Below are 23,573 nucleotides of genomic sequence, written 5' to 3'. Positions count from 1 at the left end.
ATACCGTCCAACTTTTTGTCCACGGCTTCCTATGCTCTGCCTAGCTCCCAGCCTTACCTCTTGCTTCTTCCTACTTTGATCTCTATTCTCAATGAAAGTGCTTGCAGCCCTCGAAGGAGTATGCTTTCTCTTATCTCTGGGCCTTTATTCACAGTGTCCCACCTGCCCGGAGCAAATCCCATTCTCCTCCCCCCATCTTTTGGGCGTAGGCATCACTTTTTCAGAACCCCTCCAGGTTGTCTCACGACCCAGCAATGAGTTCAGAGAACCTCCATTCTTCCCCTACCACAGCCTGAAATAACTGGCTACCTCTCTATAACTTCCATTGGACTGTACACTCCCTGAGGACAGGGAGCATCTCTGTCTTTAGTTGCGTGCCTAGTGTATAGGAGAGAATAAATAAATACCTGTTGAGTGAATAGACGGAAGTCCCCCATCAGTAAGAAACAGCACCCGAGCAGAAAGAGAGACAATAGGAATTTTTAATGCATGGAGAGCCCTGCAGGGACTCTGGGCAGACCCACAGGCAGCAGGAAGAGGCAGGGGTCCTGCAGACTCAAACGCATCCGAAAAACAAAGTCCTAAAGACCCAAGCTTCCTCACTGCAACAATCCTCGGGGATGCCCTCCTGATGCTGAAGAGGTCCAGTTGTCTCTCCATAGGTCTCCTCCTGGGGTCCATGGCAGGAAGGAAGCTGAGTGTAGCAGGAGGAAGGAAGAAGGGAAAAGGCCTCTTGGTCTCCACCTGAAAGCTCTGCCTCGGGATTGACCAACATCCAGAAGAAAATGTTTAAAAAGGAGAGACTTTGATAGAGTCAAATAAGATCTTAGAAAAAAATAAAAGATAGGGGGAAATGAATAATTCCAGTGGTTACAAAGTTCTCTGTCGGCTATCCACAAGAGAAAGAGTTTGCTTTGGCCTTGCTGGCAAGCCTCATCTGCCAGGCCCGTCCTCAGCTGTCCCCCAGCCCGCCCACCCAGGCCCCAGGATCCACGAGAGCACCGCTCCCCCTCCCACGGAGAGTCTCTGTGCTCACGGAGGGCAGCACCCTCCCTCACCGGCCCTTGGACTCCCCATACGTGTTTCGGGCCATGGACACCATCTTCTCCTCGCATGTGATTTTGGTGTCCTTGAGGATGCTGTACCACACCATACCCACAGGCCGGACCTCCTCGCTGCGGCAGAAAAGGTAGGGCACGGTGTCCACGCGGCTCTGGATGTAGGCGCTTCGGAGGAGGCTGGAACAGTGGCTGCTCACCCTCTCCAGACGCCGCAGGATCAGGTGGGCCTTCCTGGAAGACAGACGAGGCAGTAATGAAGGAAGGGGCCTAGATCAAGCACAGGCCTTTGAGGGGGGTGAGTAAATGTCAGTAGACAGATGAGGACTTCTTGGCCCAACAATTCCCTAGCCCTGTCTGACTTGAATGTGGTATTTTGAACACCTGTTCAAAATTACCTTGGAACTTGTCCTCTTTTTTTTTTTTTTAATCTTTTTTTTTTTTGGCTGCACTGGGTCTCCACCCCTGCGTGCGGGCCCTCTCCAGCTGAGGAGAGCGGGGGCCACTCTTCACTGCGGCACTCAGGCCTCTCATTGCGGCGGCCTCTCCTGTTGTGGAGCACTGGCTCTAGGTGTGCAGGCTTCAGTAGTTGTGGCACATGGGCTCAGTAGTTGTGGCTCACGGGCTCTAGAGCGCAGACTCAGTAGTTGTAGCTCACGGGCTTAGTTGCTCCGTGGCATGTGGGATCTTCCCGGACCAGGGCTTGAACCCGTGTCCCCTGCTTTGGCAGGTGGATTCCCAACCACTGCGCCACCAGGGAAGCCCTGGAACTTGTCCTCTTTAACTGTGCAATGTGTAAAAAGTAAAAGAGTGGTATAACCTTTGACCTAACACTTTCACTTCTGAGATACAAGCGGTACAAGGTAAGCAGCCTGAGGACTCTGACCAAGTAATTATTACAATAATGATAAATGACAACAAGAACAAAAACTAAAATGTATTAACGCCATGAGCTAGATGCTGGGTAAGTACTTTACATATATTTAAAAATTTGTATATCATCTTCACAACAGCCCTGAAAATATTATTTCCACACTTATTCAATGGCTATGGAGCCCAGGTTTCAGAGAGGTGACACTACTTGACCGAGATCAAACATCAGGTTGACCATTGGAGTTGGGCATTTGAATCCAGGCCTGAACACCCACCAAGTCCCTCTCTGTCTGCTTTCTTACTTTTCTAATTCTCTCATACTCTTTTCTCATAGAATAAAATCTTGTCCTCTGTGCTTCTAATTCATGAAAGCCTTTATATGTATATACCCAAATCAGAACTTCTCTATTTCATTTTTCTTATCTCTAATATAGTGATGGTGGCCTTACTGGTTGTGAGATTAACTAAGAGAAATGCCCAAAGGCTGGCCCTGAGTAAGTTCCCAATAAATGATAGCTTCTATTATAGAGAACTGTTGTGATGATGTCTCAGGATCAAGGTCACACTGGACACTAGTGTCAGCAAGAATCGCCCTGGACTGTGATCATCATTAGGAACTTATCTAGAGCTCTTTATGTAGCACCAGAGAGTGGATCCTCAGGGAGACCTGATGGCTGCAGAGAAAATTAAAGCAGGCATCTTTGAGATCACCTAGTCCAAGGCTTCTCAACAGGAGCCCCACTGACATGTAGGCTGGATAATTCTCTGCTGTGGGGACAGTCTTGCAGGACATTTAGCAGCATCCCCAGGCCTCTACCTACAAGATACCAATAGCACCCGCAGCGCCAGGCATGACAATAAAATTGCCTCCAGACATTGCCAAATGTCCTCTGGGGACCCAAATCACCCCATTTGAGAACCAGAGACTCAGTCTGACCTAATCTCATTAAAGATGTGGAAACTGAGCCTTAGAGAGGGAAAGGAATGACCTTTTCAGGGGTCACACCATAAGTCAGCTTTGCTGGCCAGGTGTCCCTCTCCTTGTGGAATCCACTTTTCTCTACATCTCAGCATCCTCAAGATGCCTAGGGATCCCGAGGGGCTAAATGAGAGGCTCTCTCCTTCTGTCCTCCCCGTGCCCCTCGGAGACCCCAGGAGGGAGGGCGTTTTACGACAACAGACCCCACAAATGGGAGACTGTTTGAGGCACCTGCGTGGCGGCTGGAAAAGGGCCGGGCTTATGCGTGTAGCTTTTGTGGGCACGATTTATGAGGTGCCTTTCAAAAAGTCCTCTTTGTACAGTTCACCACTTGGGTGGAATATTTCCTGAGGTGCCAAGAATTCATAGCTTCATAATCACACTCGAGTTACCACTCGACCCACAGGCCTCTTTCACCTCTGGCAGGAGCCTCGCCCGAGGGCCTTACTCTCAGCCCTCCTTGTTTCAGTTCTTGCTCTGTTCCTCAGCAGCTCGGTGTCCTTGGGAACTTCACTTAACATCTCCAAACCTGTTCCTTCACTTGACAAATGGGGCAGTTGAGAAGTTAAAGGAGACAGAGTCGTTGGTTGCTCCTTTACAGAGCATTTATTATATGGCAGAGCTCCCGATTCCGTAGGAAAAGACAGACAGATGTAAAATTGCAACACCCGGGGCAAGAGCAATGATAAAAGAAGGCGTGGGAGCTGTGGGAAACAGAGGACAGTGCCTAGGTAGGATTGGGAAATCCAAGAAGACTTCCTGTAGAAGGAGAACTTGTGCTGAGCCTCATTAATGATTAAGGTTTAGGTAAAGAAGAGGGCACAGGCAGAACAGGAAGCCTAGGTAAAGGCACAGAGAGAAGGGATTTCATGGTGAAATACGGTGTGCAAGTGGGCTCACAGTGGGAAATGGGAGAAGTGGCAGGAGCCCAGCCACTGGGGCTTAGAAGCTGGGGCATTTGTTGTATAGAGTAATGGTGTACCACACAGGCTCTGGAGCCTGGTTGCTCAGGTTCAAATCCTGCCTCAGCCACTTACTAGCTCTGTGATATTGAGGACATTGTTTAACCAGCTGTGCCTCAGTTTCCTTATCCATAAAATGGGAATAATGACTACATCTACCACAAAGGTCGTTTTAAAAATCAAAAAAAAAGAGAAACATTAATGAGTCTGTCATACAGAGTGAAGTAAGTCAGAAAGAGAAAAACAAATACCATATGTTAACACATATATATGGAATCTAAAAAAAAAAGTGTTTATGAAGAACCTAGGGGCACAACAGGAATAAAGACGCAGAGGTAGAGAATGCACTTGAGGACACAGGGAGGGGGAAGGGTAAGCTGGGACGAAGTGAGAGAGTGGCATGGACATATATACACTACCAAACGTAAAATCGATAGCTAGTGGGAAGCAGCCGCATAGCACAGGGAGATCAGCTCGGTGCTTTGTGACCACCTAGAGGGGTGGGATAGGGAGGGTGGGAGGGAGACGCAAGAGGGAGGAGATATGGGGATATATGTATATGTATAGCTGATTCACTTTGTTGTAAAGCAGAAACTAACACACCACTGTAAAGCAATTATACTCCAATAAAGATGTTAAAACAAAACAAAACAAAACATTAATGAATCTATAGTAAGCCCTCAATAGGGGTAAGTGGGGGGTTACTGAAGACTTTCAAGAAACAAAGTAGCAGGTTCAGAGACAAACTGTTTAAAAACGTTTCTAGCTGCATTGAGGAGAATGAAACCTGGGGAGGTCAAGGCCAGCAGCAAGAACCACGGACAGACACAGTCAGGTGTCATGTGTTTCCCGTCATTGTACTTACGGGTGCTGGCTTGTTTCTCCTCTTGCTCTTAAAAAGCTACTTATTCTTTCTATTTCCTTATTTACAAAAAGGGAATAACATTTGCCCACCTCATGGAGTTGAAGCGAGGGTTAAATAAGTTAATAAGTGTAAAACTCTCTTAGAAAAGTAGTTGGCACATACTAAGCCCCTGATACATGTCAGAAAGTACATCACCCTCACCGCCACCTCCAGCATCAGGATTTGTGTACTGGTTTAAGCTTTGAGCACTTAGGTAAGTTAGTGGCAGGAGACAGACAGACAGAAACAGTAACAGCCTCTAATTTAGGGGGAGAGTTCTGGGTTGGAAAATATGCCGGGTGCTATGGGAATATATAAAGTGGACAGTCAATCGTTAGTTTGGGGGCTCTGAGAAATCTTACCAGGGGACATAACATCAGAGCTAGGTCTTCAATGATGAAACAAATTTTTCAGGTAGATGGGAAGGCGGAGGAGATAGCTCATCCAAAGTTGGGCTAAAGAGGGCATAAAGCATCCGTTTTTTGAAATGGTTAAGTGCAAAGAATGGGTGAGAGAGAAGTCAGTTTGGTAGAGATCAGACCATCCAGACTCTTTTGAGCCATGGTAAAGTATTCTATGTTTTGGGTGATGGAGAGTCATTGTCTGATAAGTATAAATACAAAATGAGGCTGGGAAGGACAAGTCCTCCAACATGACCAAATGCTCTGTCTCCAAGGGCCCAGCTATTTCCAAAGAGAGAATCTTGGAACTCAACTGGACCAAGCCTCTGTATGGATGGAGAAACTAAGGTTTGAAATTAGAAAATAATTTGCCTAAAGGAACACCTTAAGTTAGTAACAAAGGCAAAGCTAGAACCTGGGCTCCTAAGTTTACAGAGCTAAGATTAAATATTTGGCTCTGGAGTCCCAGATTCAAATCCTAGTTCCATGACTTAGCTACGTGGATCATGAACAAGTTCTCCATACTAACTCTTAGTTACTGCAAAGTAAAATGGGAATAACAATGTTTTTGGAAGATGAGATAACCTGGGTAATTTGCTTAGCTCTCAGTAAATGTTAGCCAAGATTCAAAGTAGTATCTTAGAGTAGAAAGGACAGAGGCTCCAGAGCCCATTAGGGCAAGCCACTTCTTCTCCGTGAGCCTCAGTTTCCTCATTTGTAAAATGGGGACAGAGACAATTATTTCGTAGTGCTGCTGCTAGGCTGGAATGAAATTACCGCCATAGGCATCTAGCACAGGAATTTGCATATAATACGTACTGAACCGATGTCAGTTTGCCTAACTGTCGCCTGCTCTTTCTCCACTGTACACTATGCCTCAGCACCTTGGTTTGCAATGAGACAACAAGGGCAGAAGAACTCAGAAGGTGAAGCCATGAAGAGAAGGGTTGGAGGTGCTCAAAGGCCGAGGAGGGGGACATGCGTGAGAGACAAAAGGTGAGAATGCTGGGTGATAAACTGTAGGCAATGGAGATTCATAAATCAAAGGCCAGGCATGCCCCAAGCTTTGCCTGGAGGGGAAAATCGCAGGTCAGAATGACCACTTTTCTCCAATACCAGAAATGAAATCTTCCCCCTTGGAGACAGGACCCAGGTCTGGTGGGATAGGAAGTCAGAGGTAAAGGAGGGACAGCACACATTAATTTATCATGGTCCCAGCAAGCAAGATTGAGACAGGAATGGCTTGTGAAGGAGTCAGCAGCTAGACTCAGATGCCGCTTCTTCGGAAACTTGTAGAACCTTGGAGTGACCATTCTCTTCCCATCACCATTACCCGATCCACTGTTGACACAGTTATCGGACAGAGACCTAATTCTAAGGGGGCCTTGGAATGGAGAAAAAGAGGACAGACAGTAAGGAAACATCCCCATGGACCTCTCTCCCTCCCGTCTCCTGAGCTGAGCTTAAACGTCTCTGTGTTAGCTGACCTCAAGCTTAAGGAGAGTCAAGGGCATGGTGTAGTTGCAAAAACACTGGAACACAACCTCTGGAAGTTGAGAGGGCAGATTAAGGGAAATAATGACTTCCATTCATGCTGCCCTGGTCAGGCCACATCTGGAGAGCCCCACTCACTTCTGGTAAGAGGGACATGCGCAAACTGCAGCCAGATCATGACGCTGAAGGTTGTCTCAAAAGCAAGTCTTCTGCGGAAGTGCTGAAAGCAGGAATCGAGTGTCACTAAAGTGAGGATTTAGGAGGATGGTTATGTTGTGCTAGTAACTGAAAACAAGAGGGGAAAACCCTGAGGGTCAGGGATGATAAGGACTACAGGTGACTGAGGACCTACTACGTGCCAGAAACCTACGCAACATCATCTTAAGTGTAACCCTCACTGCAATTCTACTGTGCATACTTTAGTCCCAGTCTTCAGGCGGTAAAAGTAAGCCTCAGCCTGGTCATATGATTTGACTAGGGTTAACAGAGTAAGAACAGCATCTCAGATCACTTCAGCAAAGCACCTAAGTGTTAACAAACCACGCAAAAACTAACAGAAGGCACGCGCGCGCACACACACAGACACACACAGATACACACACACAAAAAAAACCCTTCAAACTAAAATCTTCTAAATGTAGATGGGGTCTTTCTACACCTCCAGTGGGTTCCCCTTCACTGGAGATGATCCAATCGAGCATGCCTTAGAAAAGAGTCTGTCTTCGTCTGTTTGGGCTGCTATATAACAAAATAGCCTAGGGAGCTTATAAACAACAGAAATATCTTTCTCATATCCTGGAGTCTGGGAAATCTGGGATCTTGGCACTGGCAGATTTGGTGTGGTGGTTGGTGAACCACTTCCTGGTTCATAGAAGGCACTTTTTCAGTGTCCCCTCACATGGCAGAAGGGACAAAAGACCTCTCTGAGTCCTCTTTTATGAGAGCACTAATCCCATTTATTAGGGCACCGCTCCTATGACCTAATCGGTTCCTAAAGACCCCTTCTCCTACTTACATCACCCTGCGCATTAGGTTTGCAATACTGTATGAACGTTGCAACGGCACGAACATTCAGACCACAGCAGAATCTAACGGTAGTGGGAGTTGGAGCAGATCTTTGTTGCTTTTGTTTGTTTGTTTGTTTTTAATCTAAGAGGAACTAGGGGCTGGATTCACAGAGAAATACCATCTGACGAGCAGTTCACAAGAGAACATGCTGTGACAACTGTCATAGCATCGGGTTCCTGAGATGAGAGGACCACATTCACTGAGGTTCTATTCATGCTTCAAAGCCACGCTAAAATTTCATCTTCAGGAGGTCTTCCAGATCTTCCCAACTACCCTAAGTCACATGTTGCTCTTTGTTGCTGAAGCATTTCATTTCTCTGTTGAGATTCATACTGTATTATCTGTTAGTTGCGCACATATTTTCGGATGCAATGTGTTATATTGGATAGGACACTAGTTTGACATCAGAAGACAATACTTTGAATCTGAGCTCTGACACTTACTAGTTGTGTAACTTTGAACAATTTACTTAACTCCACTGTTGCTCTGTTACTTCGTCTTCAAAATTAATTGTTCAGGAGATGAAATGAGATAAAAATGACTGGGCCAAAATAAACGTTCAACTAATATTTCCCACCTGCTTCTTGGACAGTGTATATAGTTCCCCTGGCATCTAGCTCCTCCTGATTGTGCAAGAAGAAGGGATTAATAATTTTCAGTCCTTAGCTTTCAAAATACAGCACTTTTCTAGCAGAGGTTGATAAAGGGAATGAAACGACACAGGAGCATCATGTAGATCTAAGGAAGTAATTGGGCAAGTGGGCAAAATGTTTACCCAGATTTGTTTATAATAGAAAAGAAGTTGGAAGAAATCTAGTTGGTCTTTAACAGAGGACTAAATTAATATGTGATGCATTCATATAATTAACTGGCTAAAAGATCCTTCAAAAACACAACGTATTTACACATGCATCCATAGGAAAAGACCTGTACACGTTCTATTAAGCGTAAATAGGCAGAAAACAGAACAAAAGGTATGTGCTCCTTAAACATAGCAGAGTTGATGGAAATGGAACTGTGGTCGTTAGATGTCAACGTATCCTTAAGTCTGTACCCGTTTCCCTACTCATAAGCATATCCATGCATGTCACATCCATATTGATATCTGGAGAAGTGCATGCACACTTAATTTTATCTCTGGGTGGGGATTAGGGGTTCGGGGGTACAACATTTATGCTTGCCATTTTATATGTATCTGTCTCATTTACATGTTACAGAATGAACAAGAATTACTTTAGGATAAAATACAATAAAGGCATTTCCATTTTGAAAACATGCATACACTTACACGTATTTTAAAGCTTGTGTGATGAGTACGTGCAATGAAGCCATGGTTTTATGGCTTCCCAGTGGTTCACTGGGGTTAGTTTCAGAATAAATCCACATCAAGTTTAACCTCCGACCACCCCCACTAAACAGAAAACCAGAAGCTCAGGTACTGCCATGTAAATATACTTCCTCAACACCAGGTTTGAAATATGATTTGTAAGGTGAGTAGTGAAAATATTTACATTTGGCTTTGTCTCCTCCTTGTTCTCTCATAAGAAAGCATGAGACCTTCCAAGAATTCATTCCTAAACTGATGGTTAAGAATAACTGAGTCTCAATGAACCCAAAAGTATTTCAGTTTTGCACTGACGGAAACTTCAAGATAATTACGTACGTTGCTATATTATCAGTGGGGAGAATGTTCTGTGGGACATTTGTTAAAAGTCATAGTTTGTCTTGTTTGTATTTATCCATTCTAAGACATCATCAATTTTAAGAGATGCTACTGATTTAATTACAGCCTTTCAAGAAAAGAAGAAAGAATACAACACTTAATGTGCAAATCTATTGTGCACTATCCTTCATGATTTCCGAAATGCCAAAATATGCAGAAAAAATAAAAGTGCATCTGAGATGATAGGAATATGGCTCTAGAAGCCTAAATTTGCTATTGTTCCCAATGTCCTAGAAATTCCAAGAGAGTGAATGCAAGATATCCGAGGAAAGAGCTAATATAATCTTGGACTGAAAAAGGTACACTGACATCCCAGGCTTGAATATTTTCACTAAGAACAAAGCAATGACAGTTCATAGCATGTGCTAATCCTTCTCAGATGGGAAACACTTCTTGTCTGGCTGTGTTGAGAAAGATCCCAGAATGAACCAATCCTGGGATGATTTCTGTGAGCTATTAGCAATGTCTGCCATGGAAGCAAGAGGGGCTGACATCAGAAATACACCATTTCTAATCTAGCCTGATAAATTCCACTGAAACAAATCTCTTCAAGTGCTTGCTTTCTTCTCCCTACTCTATCATTTTAATCAGACATAACTGAGAGGATTGGGAAGCTCAAGAGTGGTCAAGGGTATTCTGACTGGAGCAGATTTTGGTCCCTGGCCACCTATAAGTTCAGTTTTTCAATTCTCCTAATAGGAACCGTATGGCTGGGACAGCTGGGTGTCAGCGGGTCTTCTCTGAACAGCTGTTTGCAGTAACCTGTGGTTGCCATGGGAACCAGGCCCTGGAGGACATTGGCCTGATGGATTTATTAGGTAGCAGCAAGAGTCACCCTTTTGTCACTAAATTTTATGGGGGTACATGACCACAAACCCACAGAGGAGTAGAGAACATTTTGGGGTTTGGTGATTATAGGCCAACAAAATCCTAACAGAGCTCATCCCAAGATACCAGCCCTCCGAGTGCTCCTGGGAAAAGCTCTTATTATCCTAGCCATCCTAGGTTCCTGAGAAACAAGCCATGCTGGGCTAGAGGTGAAAGGACACTCATGGTGTGCCTCTTCTCTGGTCTCTATGACCTTCAGGGCTTGCTGGTTCCTTGGCTTCGCAGCTGGAAGGGACTTTGGGGTCCAGTTCTTTCATGTTGCAGATGAGGCCCAGAATGGTGATGAAATTTGTCCAAGGTCACACAGCAAGTGGGTGGCAAAGCTAGGACATGAACTCAAGGCAGGGTCTTGCTCTCTCTCCTTTACACTTTGATGTTCTGCACACTTGCTAACGCTTAAGAAGCATGGTACATTTACCCACAGTGGTCCTCTGTTTAAAACCTTTACCCAGCTTTTGGAAGAAAGAACAACTCATGAACAGGGCTCGTTAGAGCCATTGTGACCTGACCTCTGCTGAACTCTTCAGCCTTGTTTTTTTCCCTTCTCCTTCTCACCTTGAACTCTCTGCCCCCCTGAGATTTATCCTTCCTGAGGAAGGTATATTCTCTTACCCCACCCTCTCTCACCCTTGCACTGGTTGTTTCTTCTAATGAGAGCACTGCTCCCCTTCCACCTGGAGGACTCCTGTTCATCCTTTACTTCTGAGCATGCACTTCACTTTCTTCTCCAGGAACTCTTCCCTGAGCTCCAGGTCTGGATTAGCTTGCACCAACAGCTGCATCCAGAACCGTGTCACTCAAAGTGTGCTTCTTATTTATCAAGCCACATTGGCATCACTGAAGAGCCTGCCAGAAATGCAGACGCTCAGGCCTATCCTAGACCACTGAGCTGATCTGAATTTTAACCAGGCCCCTGAGTGATTCGCCGGTACATTGAAGATTGATCAATGTTGCTCTAAAGTACACAGTTCACCCTCCTTATACTGTGCTTCTTGTGACATATTTCGCTGCATCTGCCTGCTGACCAGTCTTTTTCTCGCTAGATGTTGAGCCTGGTAAAGGCAGGAGCTGCCTTCTTCACTCATCTGTTTCCAGCCCACAGCACAGGGTCTGGCACATCGTAAGCACATTAAATGAATCGATGAATCCGTAAATTAATAGGTGAGGATATCCTCAAGTCTCTTAATATTTGCAAGGACAATGCATTTTTGTGTTTTTAAGCTAGAAAAACCTTAGAGTTTGCGGAATTCAGTTGTTTCCAGTTGTGATCTATAGATCCTTGATAGCTCAGGTAGACCCCAGGGACCCTTGGGATTGGAGGGGGGACGTTGAAGAGGAGACCCAGCAGGGGGCCTCCAGGCCACCCACTCTAGCTTCTACCAGAACAACTCTGTAGTCATCTGGTCCACACAACAATTGGTCCCATTATCCAATTATTCAATAAGTACTCGTTTAGCACCTACTTACAAGAGTCAATGGGACATAAAGGATCACTAGCTATACATAAACTGACATTGTAGTGGGGATAATATCTTATAGATAACTCAGAAGTAAACACATAAGCAGTGTAGGACACTCAAACTAGTAGATACGACAGAGAAAATTAAAACATGAGGGTGTGATAAAGTGAATGGGTAGACATTTTAGAGGATTCTCTGAGGAGGTGACTTCTAGCTAAGACCTGGGGTTCTTTGTAAGCTTTATTTAGAAAACAGCTTTTTCACTGCTAAGAAGAAAAAAAAAAAAGTACTACTATCATTTTGTTAGGGGAACCACTGACCAAAACCACCGCCCTGGCCAAGCCCTATGGTAACCCCTTGCATGAGTTATCTTACAACAGGAGGTCCTGGTAAGGAACTCAGAACTAACAAGCTACCGCCAACTGGAAGAATTTGGGAAAGGTGAAAAGGAGAGAGGAGAAGCCAGTCCATACGTCCTACAACCCTCCCAGAATCCTTCTCGCTGGAATCCATCTTGGCTGAGCGATGCTCGAGTGCCACCAGGAAGGACCCTGATCGAGAATGATTGGCCAGAGACAACCCAGAAACTAGCGCCATCACCATAAAACCCGAGACTGTAAGCCACGTGGCACAGCAGTTCTCCTGGGTTCCCTTACCCTGTTGCTCTCTGCCCGGGCGCCCCTTTTCAATGAAGTCTCTTGCTTTGCCAGCACATGTGTCTCCTCGGACAATTCATTTCTGAGTGTTAGACAAGAGATCACTCTCGGGCTCTGGAAAGGGCCCCCCTTCCTGCAACAATTTCATAGATAAAGAGACTGGGTGCCAGAGAGGGCCACAGGCCAAGGTTGCACAGTGAGTTTACAGGCAGTGCCAGGATGGATTAGGATGCAGCTGCCTTGATTCCTGCTGATGCCAGTGTGGGAAATCAGAGAAATCTCAGGTTCCCTCAAGAGACTAGAAAGACCAAAGAAGGAGGCAGCTGGGTGGCACAGTGGGTGTTGGCATATAGTGGCTGGTGACTAGCTGGCCGGAGGTGAACGGGTCCATTACTGAGCGGGTTGTTCTGCCTCTGTGGGCGACCAGAGAGCCTTTCCAGAAGATTTATGTCCTGGAAGGACCCCAGAAGATGATAAAGACGGAGTCAGGAGTGAAGCTCTGGTTTAGCTTCCACCTAAAATCCCTGAACCCTGTGGGAAAGCCCAATAAAGTAGAACCCTTCCCAGTCCCCAGGCAAGATGGCAGCCGAGATGACTCATGCAGAAGCTTTCATCTGGGGCTCTGTGCTTCTGTCTGTCTGCTCTCTTTTAGCTTTTATCTAAAGAACATTTCTTTCATGTGAAAGGGAGAAAGTTACAATCCAGGACCCAGCAAAACAGATAAGGCCCGCCCCAGGGAAAGATCCTTTTTATCCCTCAACCAAGCCTTGAATTCTTGGGGTTTACTGCAAGTGTTGTAAGGGCTCAGGGTGAAAGCTCCGGGCGGAACGGGACTCCATAGCAAACTCTGGGCAGCTCATTTAACCCTGCGGGGCCTCCAATTCCTCTTCATTCATAAAATGGGGAGGGTATCCTACTTTGCCTAGTTTACAGGGTAATTTTAAAGCTATTTAAGGCATAACACGCTGCCCTACTAAGTATTTCAGGAAGTCACGCAATCCTCTTCAGTGCCACAGACAGACACTAGCCTGGCCCAGGGCACTGCACCATCTCTCCTGGATTAGTGTTACAACAGCCTCTATGGCCTCTATGGCCTCACTGCCTCCTTCTGGTCTAGACACCTCTAGTCCAGGCTTCTAACTGCAGTCAGAAGGATCTTTATCCCTTGAAGATCTGATAACATCTCCCCCCTGTGAAAAACACTTGAAAAGCTTCCCATTACCCTAGAGAGATAATCCAAACTCTTTAACCCTACTTACAGGGCATTCGGAACTGGCCCTTGCTGACCTCTCCCTTCTTATCTCTTCCCACTCCTGCTGTCACACACTTTGCTCCAACTACACAGAAATTCTTTCAGTTCCTCCACACAGTGTTTACCAAAGTGTAGAAGGAGTTCCCCTGGGGCAGGAGAAAGGATTTTAGGTGGTACTCAGGAAGATCACAGATCCAGTATTAAACAACAATGAATCACACTGAGGAAAAGCATTTAGATTCCCATTTTCACTCTCTTCCCCTCCTCCAGATTACTTTAAGAAAGAGAGTTTTAGTTCAGGACTGTGTCTTAAGTACTTCTCTAACACTTGCTAATCTCCCTTTTTAAAGGGAAAGCCTCAGGCTCAGCTAGGCTTGAACTACATTGTTTTCTGGTTTTGTTTTTCTTCCATTGTACTGAATGCTTAAGTTTAATCTTTATTAAGGGTAGATGGTGCTAGTTTTCCCTTTACAAAATGATACAGTGCTTTCTTTTCAAATACATTTCCAGTAAGTGGACCTAAGGAAGAAATAGAAAATAAATGAACTGCGTATGGTATGGCGATACGACAAAAATCATAAAGGTGGCAGGCAAATGACCAAAATTTAAGAGGAAAACCCCTGCCTATGTAGTATTACTTCCTCTGAACATTTCACAGGCTACTCCCTTGGCCCCAAACCTTCCAATCCTCCTCTCCCTCCACGGGTCTGACCCCAACTCACCCTTTAGGCGTCAGAGTCTCAGCCCTTATGGGGGCTTCACTGGGTTACCTAGACCGAGTGTCTATGCCTTGCCTCCCCAAAGGGCCCCTTTCGTCTATTCTTTTGACCCTTATTATTCCTATTCTTTGCAACTGCTTGTTCAATTACCTGCAACAGTAAGCTATGCGCAGGTAGGGACCGTTTCTACATTTTTAACATTGCATTTTCAACTACCGACCTAAAAGAGGGGCTACGAAGTTTGTGGTGAATAAATGAATGGATGTCACTGTTGGATGCAAGGCAGGAAATGCAGCCGCCGCTTCAGATACTGCTTTGGGAAGCTTCAGAAGATCGTGACTGTGTTAGTCAGGGTTGAATCCTCCATGGCAACTATCACAGTGGCTGGCACAGTCACTGCTGGTGACAAAAAATCGTGTCTTAATACGTGTTGAATTTATGAATGTATTTAGTCTTGGTTACCAATGGACTTTATTGCAGAAAAAAACACAAAACTCGGACTTCTTATGAAAGAGTAGGAAAAGCCTTAGATTAGGGGCCATGACCCTGTCACCATGCTCTTCTACGATGTTGGCTAGGACACACCCCCTCTCAAGGAGGCTACGCTTCCCATCTCTAAAACTGCAAGCGGAAGGTGAATAAGGGGAGGGATTGACTAAAAGAACACTGAGGTCTCTGATCTGACATCGCAGGAGTCTAAGCAGCTAAAGTTCCAAGATTCTTTCATTCTCCCTACCCACTTCCCCTCTCGAACCCTGACATGACTAGGGTGACTCCCACTCTTACTTATTTCATAAAGCCCATTGCCAGCCTATGGAAGGAAGGCTCCAGTAAAGTCAAATGGAAGCAAGAAGAATTCACCTCCCCGCTCGCGCTCATATGCCCACGTACCTGGGCCCCAGCTCATCCTCACTCCTCCAGACAAAGTCACCGAACTTCTCATAGTGAGAGTTGTAGTGGTGCTGGACTCGAAGCAGCATGGAGGCTGAGACTTCCATCAGTGTGTTGTAGGCAGTCTGCTGCTCCTTCCCACTTGTGTACCCATTGTACAGATTGTAGATCTTGTCAGCTATCTCTGGGGAGGAAGAATTTGCAGGCAGAGATCACTGGACAGTAGGAAAAAGGGAGGACGAAAGCATGCCTTGCAACTAGGAAGGCATATTCATGCAGGAGTTCACTAGTGTGGTCTTTGGGGACAGACAAACCTTAATTCCATCCTGAATATGTCACTGACCAGCTGTGTTCAGTCTTCCTATCTATCAAGCGGAGATAACGATATATAGTCTGGAGAGGCATTGGGAAGACTAAATTAAAACGTGCATGTAAAGCACTCAACACAGGGTCTGGCACAAAGTTAGTGCTTATAATTGCACTCACTGACATAAGTTTTGTGCCTATGATGTAACAGAAAATTCCAAACAAGTGCAGAGGCTTCAATAAATTGTCTTGGGCTCATCTCAACAGTCAACTTCTATCTCCTCTCTGCAATACTCCCAACACATTTCTGTGATCAGGTCTAACAGCTCTCCATTCAAAAATCTTTCAAAGAAAATCTAGACTCTTTTGTTTGCCATTCATGGCAATTTCTACTCTTTCAGTCATTCCTACTAATTGATGTAACTAAAATTCATTATGGGCTGCTCTCTTGAATAGGAGGCACATTCTTTCATCTTTGAAGACTTGGAACAAAATTTATGTATGTTCCCACATCACTGCTAATGGCAATTGCCTTCAGGACAGTCTGGGGGACTTGGGTTCAGGATGGGAGGAACATTTACTTTGTAAAGTTTTCTACTCTGATCTTTATTGTTCTTATTTTTTTAAAACCATGTTCATGTGTTATTTTAAAATAAAAATATTTTTAAAAATTACCAGGAAACCATCTCAAATCCCCTCCCTTTTGAGACTCAATGTCTCACCATCTCCTCTTGTCTGGTAGGTAGCACACAAACATCTATCATCAAGCTTAGGACTGAACCATTTGAAGAAATGTCTCTCTCCCTCTCCCCCTAGAATGTGAACTCCTGAAAGATGAAGAGCATGTCTCTTCTGCATTGCTTGTACCAGGGTTCTTAGAAAATATGTGCTCAACTTGAAGTGGACCACCAGGTCTCATGAGCTACCATCATGTCTTTGTAGAAACTGTATCTACACATTGTCTAAGAACTAAGTATATGGTAGATCTGATTTATTGGTTCTTTTTTTTTGACAGGTGTTCTGCCTAATGTTTACAACTCCATGGACAAGGAACAGCAGAAAAGGTTTCATCTTGCATGCTAATTCTGACTGAGAGTTACTGACTCTAGCTCTATGCTGAGGATTCTGAGGCCACCCCTGGGCTAGATGGGAAGGTGTGCTGTGATCAGCTAATGCTATCTTCCATGAGTGCAGCAAAGCCAAGTGGTCCTCTAGGTGTCACCGATTTGCCAGCTCTAACGTAGCCTGAAGTGGAAGAAAGGGATTGGTCCCTAAAAGCCTAGGCCAAGGGGCAGAACACAGTCACGGGGTTCTGACTCTCCACCATTGCTTGCCTCTAAGTCAGAACACAGATTCTATAAAAGAGGAGTAAGTCTTTCTACTGGCAAAGATACTGCTGGTCAGCCTCAGTTCCCTTCATGGTTTTGATTAATTTATCTCCTTGTCCCTCCTTAGTCCCTTGGCTTTCTTCTCCCTGTGCCAATATGTGTGTGAGGGAGGAAAGTAGTGGTGGTTAGTGACTGTTGGGTGCAGAATTTAGAGCGAAAATATGGGAGCTGCCTCGGAAGTGAAGAAATGGGTCACCTACCTTCTGCCTTATTGTCATCAACCAGCGGACAGGCGGTCCTCAGGGTCACTGTGCTGAGCTCTGAGTGCCTCCCTCGTGTATCCACTGCATAGAGAGTGAACCTGTAGCACAACAAGAAAACAGAGCACAAGGCTGTGACTTCAGAAAAGGCCCTGGAAGTTCCAAAGAGGAACACAAAGTCATAGCACAGGAATAACAGTTGAAAGAACTCAGGGATGAGGGGCTTCCCTGGTGACGCAGTGGTTGAGAACCTGCCTGCCAACTCAGGGGACACGGGTACGAGCCGTGGTCTGGGAAGGTCCCACATGCCGCGGAGCAACTGGGCCCGTGAGCCACAACTACTGAGCCTGTGCTCCGCAACAAGAGAGGCCGTGATAGTGAGAGGCCCGCGCACCGCGATGAAGAGTGGCCCCCGCTCGCCGCAACTAGAGAAAGCCCCCGCACAGAAACGAAGACCCAACACAGCCAAAAATAAAGAAATAAACTTGAAAAAAGGCCACAAGCAAAATAAAAAAAAAAAAAAAAGAACTCAGGGATGCTTAGGCTGAAGGAAAATGATTTGGAAAGAAAAAAAAAATTATTATTAAGCATGTATTGAACACCAACTGCCTTGCTGGGCATTTTGCACATAATCTCTTAATTTACAAGGACCAAACCTAGAAGGCAGGGATTATTATCACCTGCATTTCACCAAGGAGAAAACTGAGACTTAGTTGTGTATCTTTCCACGGTCTCACAGTTACTGAGGGGCAGAGCAGTCTGAATCCAGGGCTTGAGAAGTAAACCCCGATGCTGTCTTGTATGGCTTTATATATTCATTTATATATTCTTTCATTCATTCATTTAACAAATTTTAGTTGAGCATTAACTGTGTGCCAGGAATTATTTTAGGTGCTAAGATTACAAAGATGAGCAAGAGTTAAGGTCCCTGCTTGCACAAAGCTAAACAAAAAGTAAGTAAAAAAATAGATAAAAAATAGATAATAGACTAAAGTGAAGGGGGATGTGGCTGCTTTAGACAGGTGTGTCCACAAAGGCCTTCTTGTTGAGAGGGTTGATCTAAGACATGAAAATGAGAAGGAACTAGCTTATGGGAGGAAAAGCATTGCACGTGGGAAAAGCAGTAAGTGCAAAGGTCCTGAGGCGAGAAGGATCCAGACTGTTGGAGGAGTGGACGGTTAGTGCGACTGTAGCAAAGAGAGATGAGTGGGTGGGGCCCCTGTGGGCCATAACAGAGTCTGGGAGTTATTCTAGGTACAAGGCATGTCCCCAGCTTTCAGCGTTGTTGCCTGCAGCTCCATGCTGTACTGGGGGCAGTAGGCAGCCTGGGTGGTATTCGACGGAGAGAACTGGTAAACTGCAGACCTGGTGGATTCAGGTCCCATGCAGGGCACAGAATTCTTTCTAGAGTAGACACGGTTGTCTGGACTACTTTGAGAAGGCTCTCTGACCCTTCACACCTCCAGATCTCCAAGTTCTGAAGTTTAAACAAAGTCAAAGGAGTGAGTAAACTTTCAAGAAGAGGTAATCCTTGGAGGCCAGCGACAATCTGAACAGAAGGGAGAAGGGCTAAGCGTCTCAGCATCCTGTCCTTGTCATGCCATCCTCTTTCACCAGCGTTCAAGGCTAGAGCAGTAGTGTGAAGTGGGAAGAGGGTTTTCTGGGTCAGGTAGGAGAAACTGCAGTCCCAGCGGCCCTATTTCCTCTCCCCCTTCTCCAAAACCTCAACCTACCTCACGTTATAAAATGTGCACAACACTATGACTGCAAGCTACGAATGATGAACCCTGACTGACTGCACATATTAGGTAGTTAATAAATAGGAGTTGGTTGTCCAAATTAATTGATTTGTGCTGAGTCCTTAATATGTGTCAAGCAGGGACCTATGCAGTTTTACCTGCATTATTGCTATTAATTCCCCCAGATGATCCTAAAAGATAACTACTATTACTCTCTTTATTTTATATATGAGGCTCAGAGAGGGAAAGCAGCTTGCCCAGAACCACACAGTAATTACTGAGACTGGCAATTAAGTCTAGGTGTGTCTGACTCCAAAGCCCATGCATTTAACCACTATCAGCTACCATCCTCTGACTAAAGGTCTGTGGATATCACCTCTGTACAAATACAAATCCATTAGGTACACTTGCCAAACTCCAACTATGTTGAAACAGTGCCATTTCACATGTTTTTCTAATCTAATGAAAACCTCCTAAAATAATCACTCTCATTATCTCCCTCTTTCAGAAGGGGAAACTGAAGATCAAAAAATTAGGCGATTTGTCCAAAATCACAGTTAGACAATGAAGAACCCGAGACCCGTATCCTGGTTGGTCTCACTCTAAAACCCATACTCTGAACTCTCAGCTGCCATTTTGCTGCCCCAGCTCCACCACTACTAGCTCAGAGGGTCGGAACCTGGAAATCTCAGAGGGCCTCTCAGCTTTAAGACCTCATGACATGATAGTCCAAAGGTTGTTTTTATAAAAGGCACGATAAATCAGAACTTCTTGGTACAAGGGGCACAGTAAGCAGAAGCCAGTGTCTTTCTGGAGAAACTACCATTTGTCTTTTTTGTGTGAAAGTCTCCTTTTTAAGAATAACTCAATTTCTCTTGTGAAGAACTGTAAGAGGTACTCATGCCATCTCAAGAATGTGTTTTTAGGGCTTCCCTGGTGGCGCAGTGGTTGAGAATCCGCCTGCCGATGCAGGGGACACGGGTTCGTGCCCCGGTCCAGGAAGATCCCACATGCCGCGGAGCGGCTGGGCCCGTGAGCCATGGCTGCTGAGCCTGTGCTCCGCAACGGGAGAGGCCACAACAGTGAGAGGTCCCTGTACCACAAAAACCAAAAAAAAAAAAAAAAAAAAAGAAGAATGTGTTTTTAGCTTATTCCTTGATACTGATATCGATTCTGAGTTCTGTTGTAACTCAGACAGTACCTTAGCACCATCCTGCCTTTACTAGGAAGCTGATGTGTTTGGTGCACATCGGAATTCAGCAGTCAGTCATGCCAGGTCTGTGTCTGTGATGCCACGAGCCAGGCTGGCAGCAAGGCTCATAACCATATATGCTCCACATTCTTTGCTGCTATGGGTCACTGCCACCAGGCCCATGACAGACCCATGGAGACACCTCCTAGCACTGCAGGAATGTAAGCACTGAGCTGTCCCCCCAATATGCTGCAAAGGGAAGTGGGGCGAGGGGTCAAGCAGGGAACGGGTCACCCAGAACCCGGAGGAGCCTTGTAGACAATCAGCATCCATTCAAACCTTGGCTCTGAGGTTCACTAGCTGCATGACCTTGGGCTGGTTGATGATCCTCTCTGATCCTAAGTCTCCCCAGATGTGAAACAAAAGAAACAAGTCCCTCCATTGAGAATGTCAGTCCAAGTGCAGGAAAAGTAGCCCACTTCCTAAATGTAATGATAGGCACGGCTGTCATCTAGTAAGTGCTCATCGGTGCTGGGTCCTTTGTATGCACTATTCCAGTTAATCTTCATAATGTACGAGGCAGGTACCATGACTGTTTACATTTTATCAGTAAGGATGTTGGTTCCAAGGAGGTCAAGTAATTGACCTATGATTACATATTAAGTAAGTAGCAGTGGGGGACCAGAACTTAGGTCTGTCTAAATCCGAAGATTATATACTCTTAGCTACATTGTACTATACTATCTTGTCAAATCTAATTTCACCTTTTATCTTTCATCAGCTGGCTTGGAGTGCTGGCAAGGGTAAACAAGTGTGGGTCTAAACCTAACAGATGTGACTAAGAGACCTAAATATGGAATATTTTGGCCCCATCTTCAGATGCAAGCCAATCTCTTCATCTGCTTTCTGGACCTTTTAGGTTCAGCCTTAGGCGTGAGAAAAAAGCACTGCGATGTGGGGATTATCTCTCTCCACCTGTCATATCTCAGCACTGTGAGTGGAGCTCAGTTCTAGCACTTACTACATCCAGTATTGTCTCAGTCAAGGGAAGCAGTAGGTGACAGAGGAAGGAGTCTGGTCTTGGAGGTGGCCAGGCTTGCGTTCACTTTCCATTCTCTTCCCTGGCTCTGTGACCTTGGACTAGTCACTTTACCCCTCTGTGCTTATTTCACCTCTCCACATCAAGCACATGTGGTAGGGAGGCTGCTGTCCATTTCACAGGTCAGCGTGGATGAAGGTGAACTGTAAGTGCTATACAAGGTGAGTTATGACCAGGAAGAAGGGTCAGAGGCAAGATCATAGTCAAACTCCAGGATGTGAGAATTAGTAAGTGGCAAAGGAGGGAGGCCAGGAGAGTATCGGGTAACACTGTGTAAGCACTTACTGCCCACACGACATCTAGGAAGTGGCAGAGGCAGAATCCAGACCCTAGCCTGAAGCTTGGGCACAGCTATATCCCTGGCTCTTAACACAGTACTAAGCACATGATAGGCACTTTAAATATTTGAGTAAATGAATGAACTTGAGCATATCACATCGCACTTCTGAATTTCAGTTTCTGCATCAACAAGATGGGGCTAATTGCAGAGACAGTGCATGGCTGTCTCAAGGATTACTTAGAGTGATGCATGAGAAGTGGCTTGTAAGTTGCAAATTTTAATAAAGGCCATATAAAGAGCACTTATTTGGACAAGGGTACACATTTTTAAAATGCTTTCTTGGAGTATAAGAGAAGGAGATGCATTTCAACTGAGGGGAACATAGAAGGCTGTAGTAAATATGTGAATGAGTCTCCAAACATGAGGAGTTAGAAAAAACAATTTGAAACACTGCTTTCCCACCGGCCAATTATGTTTCCAGGATGCTTCTGTAATATATTTCCTCCACCAAGAGGGTCCAGGGTCACCTCTCTGCTTAGCCAAGCAGCATGACTAACAGCATGCTGGGAAAGAAAGAAGGAGTCTTAGGTTTTCAAATTATAAAACCTGGACAGAATCTTGCTTTCCCCAATTGCCGGCTGAGCGTTCTTGGGAAGTCACTTCACTGTCTCTGAGCCTCAGTCTCTGCACCTGGGAAAGAAGGAGTCTTAGGTTTTCAAATGATAAAACCTGGGTAGAATCTTGCTTTCCCCAGTTGCCGGCTGAGCGTTCCTGGGAAGTCACTTCACTGTCTCTGAGCCTCAGTCTCTGCACCTGTAAAACAGGGTCAAGTTAACCATATCTCACAAGTTTGGGATCAAGACTCAGTGATACACTGATTGCAGCATGCCTGGTTCAATCTTTGCTCCCCCAAAGGTAGCTTCTATTTGCGTTATTAGAGTAACCCGACATGTCAGTAGAGGCCCCAGGATAGAGGAGTCCTCAGGCCACCCTGCCAGTGGGGGTGGAGGGGTGCCGAAAGAGGAAGATGTCAGCCTTACGGGCCTGGGTCAGAAGTCACAAGGCCATGAGCTTTACTGCCTGTCTCAGCTGTAATTGTAGAACCGTTCCAGAGACACATCTGAAAGCTGTTAGCGGACCAGGCAGGGCTTGGAGGGGCTCTTTGACAGGGGCAGAAAGTGGCAGCCCCTGATGCGGGGAAAGAGAAGAGAATGAGAAGAGAGAGGCAGGCTGAGAAACAGATATACGCATACACACCCACAAAACAGAGTGAAAAGGGGAAAGAGAGAGAGATCGAGAGAGGACACGGTCAGATCTGTGTTTCTCAGGGGTCAGGAAGGGTGCCGGCTACCTCAGCTCACTTCTCTCATCTTTACCTGCTGAGGCAGGCTGAGATCCACTGATAATGTGGACTAGAACTCCTGCGGCATCACCAAACTCTACAACCTCACAACTCTACAGGTGAGAAAACCGCGGCCCAGAGAGGAAACAGACTTGCGCAAGGACCCGCTGCCAATGAGTTCAGAATGAAGACATTGGCTTTCCTGACTCCTCCTCCAGTGCTCCTTCCAGACACCACCCTGCTTCTTACGCAATTGACTGACTTAGCTCCAACTGCACCTATGGGATAATGTAATTGTAATAAGAGGTGACTCCAAGGATGAAGTGGGGGAGTCCCAGGCTCAAACCCTTGCTACTCCTTTCTCTTTATTTCAGGGGAAAGAGCACTGGCCAAGGTGGTTGAAAACTTGAGTTTGCATCCCAGCTTTTCCAGAGACTGTGGGTTGTGAGATCTCAGATGCCTACAGCTATAGGATCTTGGTGTATTGGGATTTCAACGTGTGCAGAAATGCCTTGGGATTGACTACTCAAATGCAAAGTGTTTTGCAATGTTCCTTTACCATCTTCAGGAGAAAGCACAAACTCCTTACCCCGGGCCCCCGGCATGACCCCTTGATGTTCCTTCATTTGACACTATCTATCAGTTTGAGACTCTGTCACTGAGTCTCAAACTCTGGCCACAGATCCAGCCTTGTTTAAC

The 23,573-nt window shown here is 45.6% G+C and overlaps 1 protein-coding gene across 5 annotated transcripts in view; it reads right to left on the bottom strand.

The window, feature by feature from the left end:
* Positions 1 to 460: 460 nt before the first annotated feature.
* ASTN2 (astrotactin 2) overlaps positions 461 to 23,573 on the bottom strand; it is a 911,658-nt gene continuing 888,545 nt past the window's right edge. For 3 of the 5 annotated variants that reach the window (XM_059071227.2, XM_059071229.2, XM_059071228.2), the window contains 3 exons: positions 17,223 to 17,323; positions 15,329 to 15,512; positions 461 to 1,292 (listed from right to left, as the gene is read on the bottom strand). In XM_059071227.2, the coding sequence (XP_058927210.1) occupies positions 1,055 to 1,292; positions 15,329 to 15,512; positions 17,223 to 17,323 (523 nt within the window). In that variant the 3' untranslated portion in view covers positions 461 to 1,054. Of the gene's footprint in view, positions 1,293 to 15,298; positions 15,513 to 17,222; positions 17,324 to 23,573 lie in introns of all 5 variants that reach the window. The other 2 variants (XM_067040875.1, XM_067040874.1) reach the window with 2 other exon arrangements.

The sequence above is a fragment of the Kogia breviceps genome, chromosome 8 (genome assembly GCF_026419965.1).
Source record: "Kogia breviceps isolate mKogBre1 chromosome 8, mKogBre1 haplotype 1, whole genome shotgun sequence".
NCBI classification, from domain to species: Eukaryota; Metazoa; Chordata; class Mammalia; order Artiodactyla; family Physeteridae; genus Kogia; species Kogia breviceps.
This window is presented reverse-complemented; position numbering and strand designations above follow the sequence as displayed.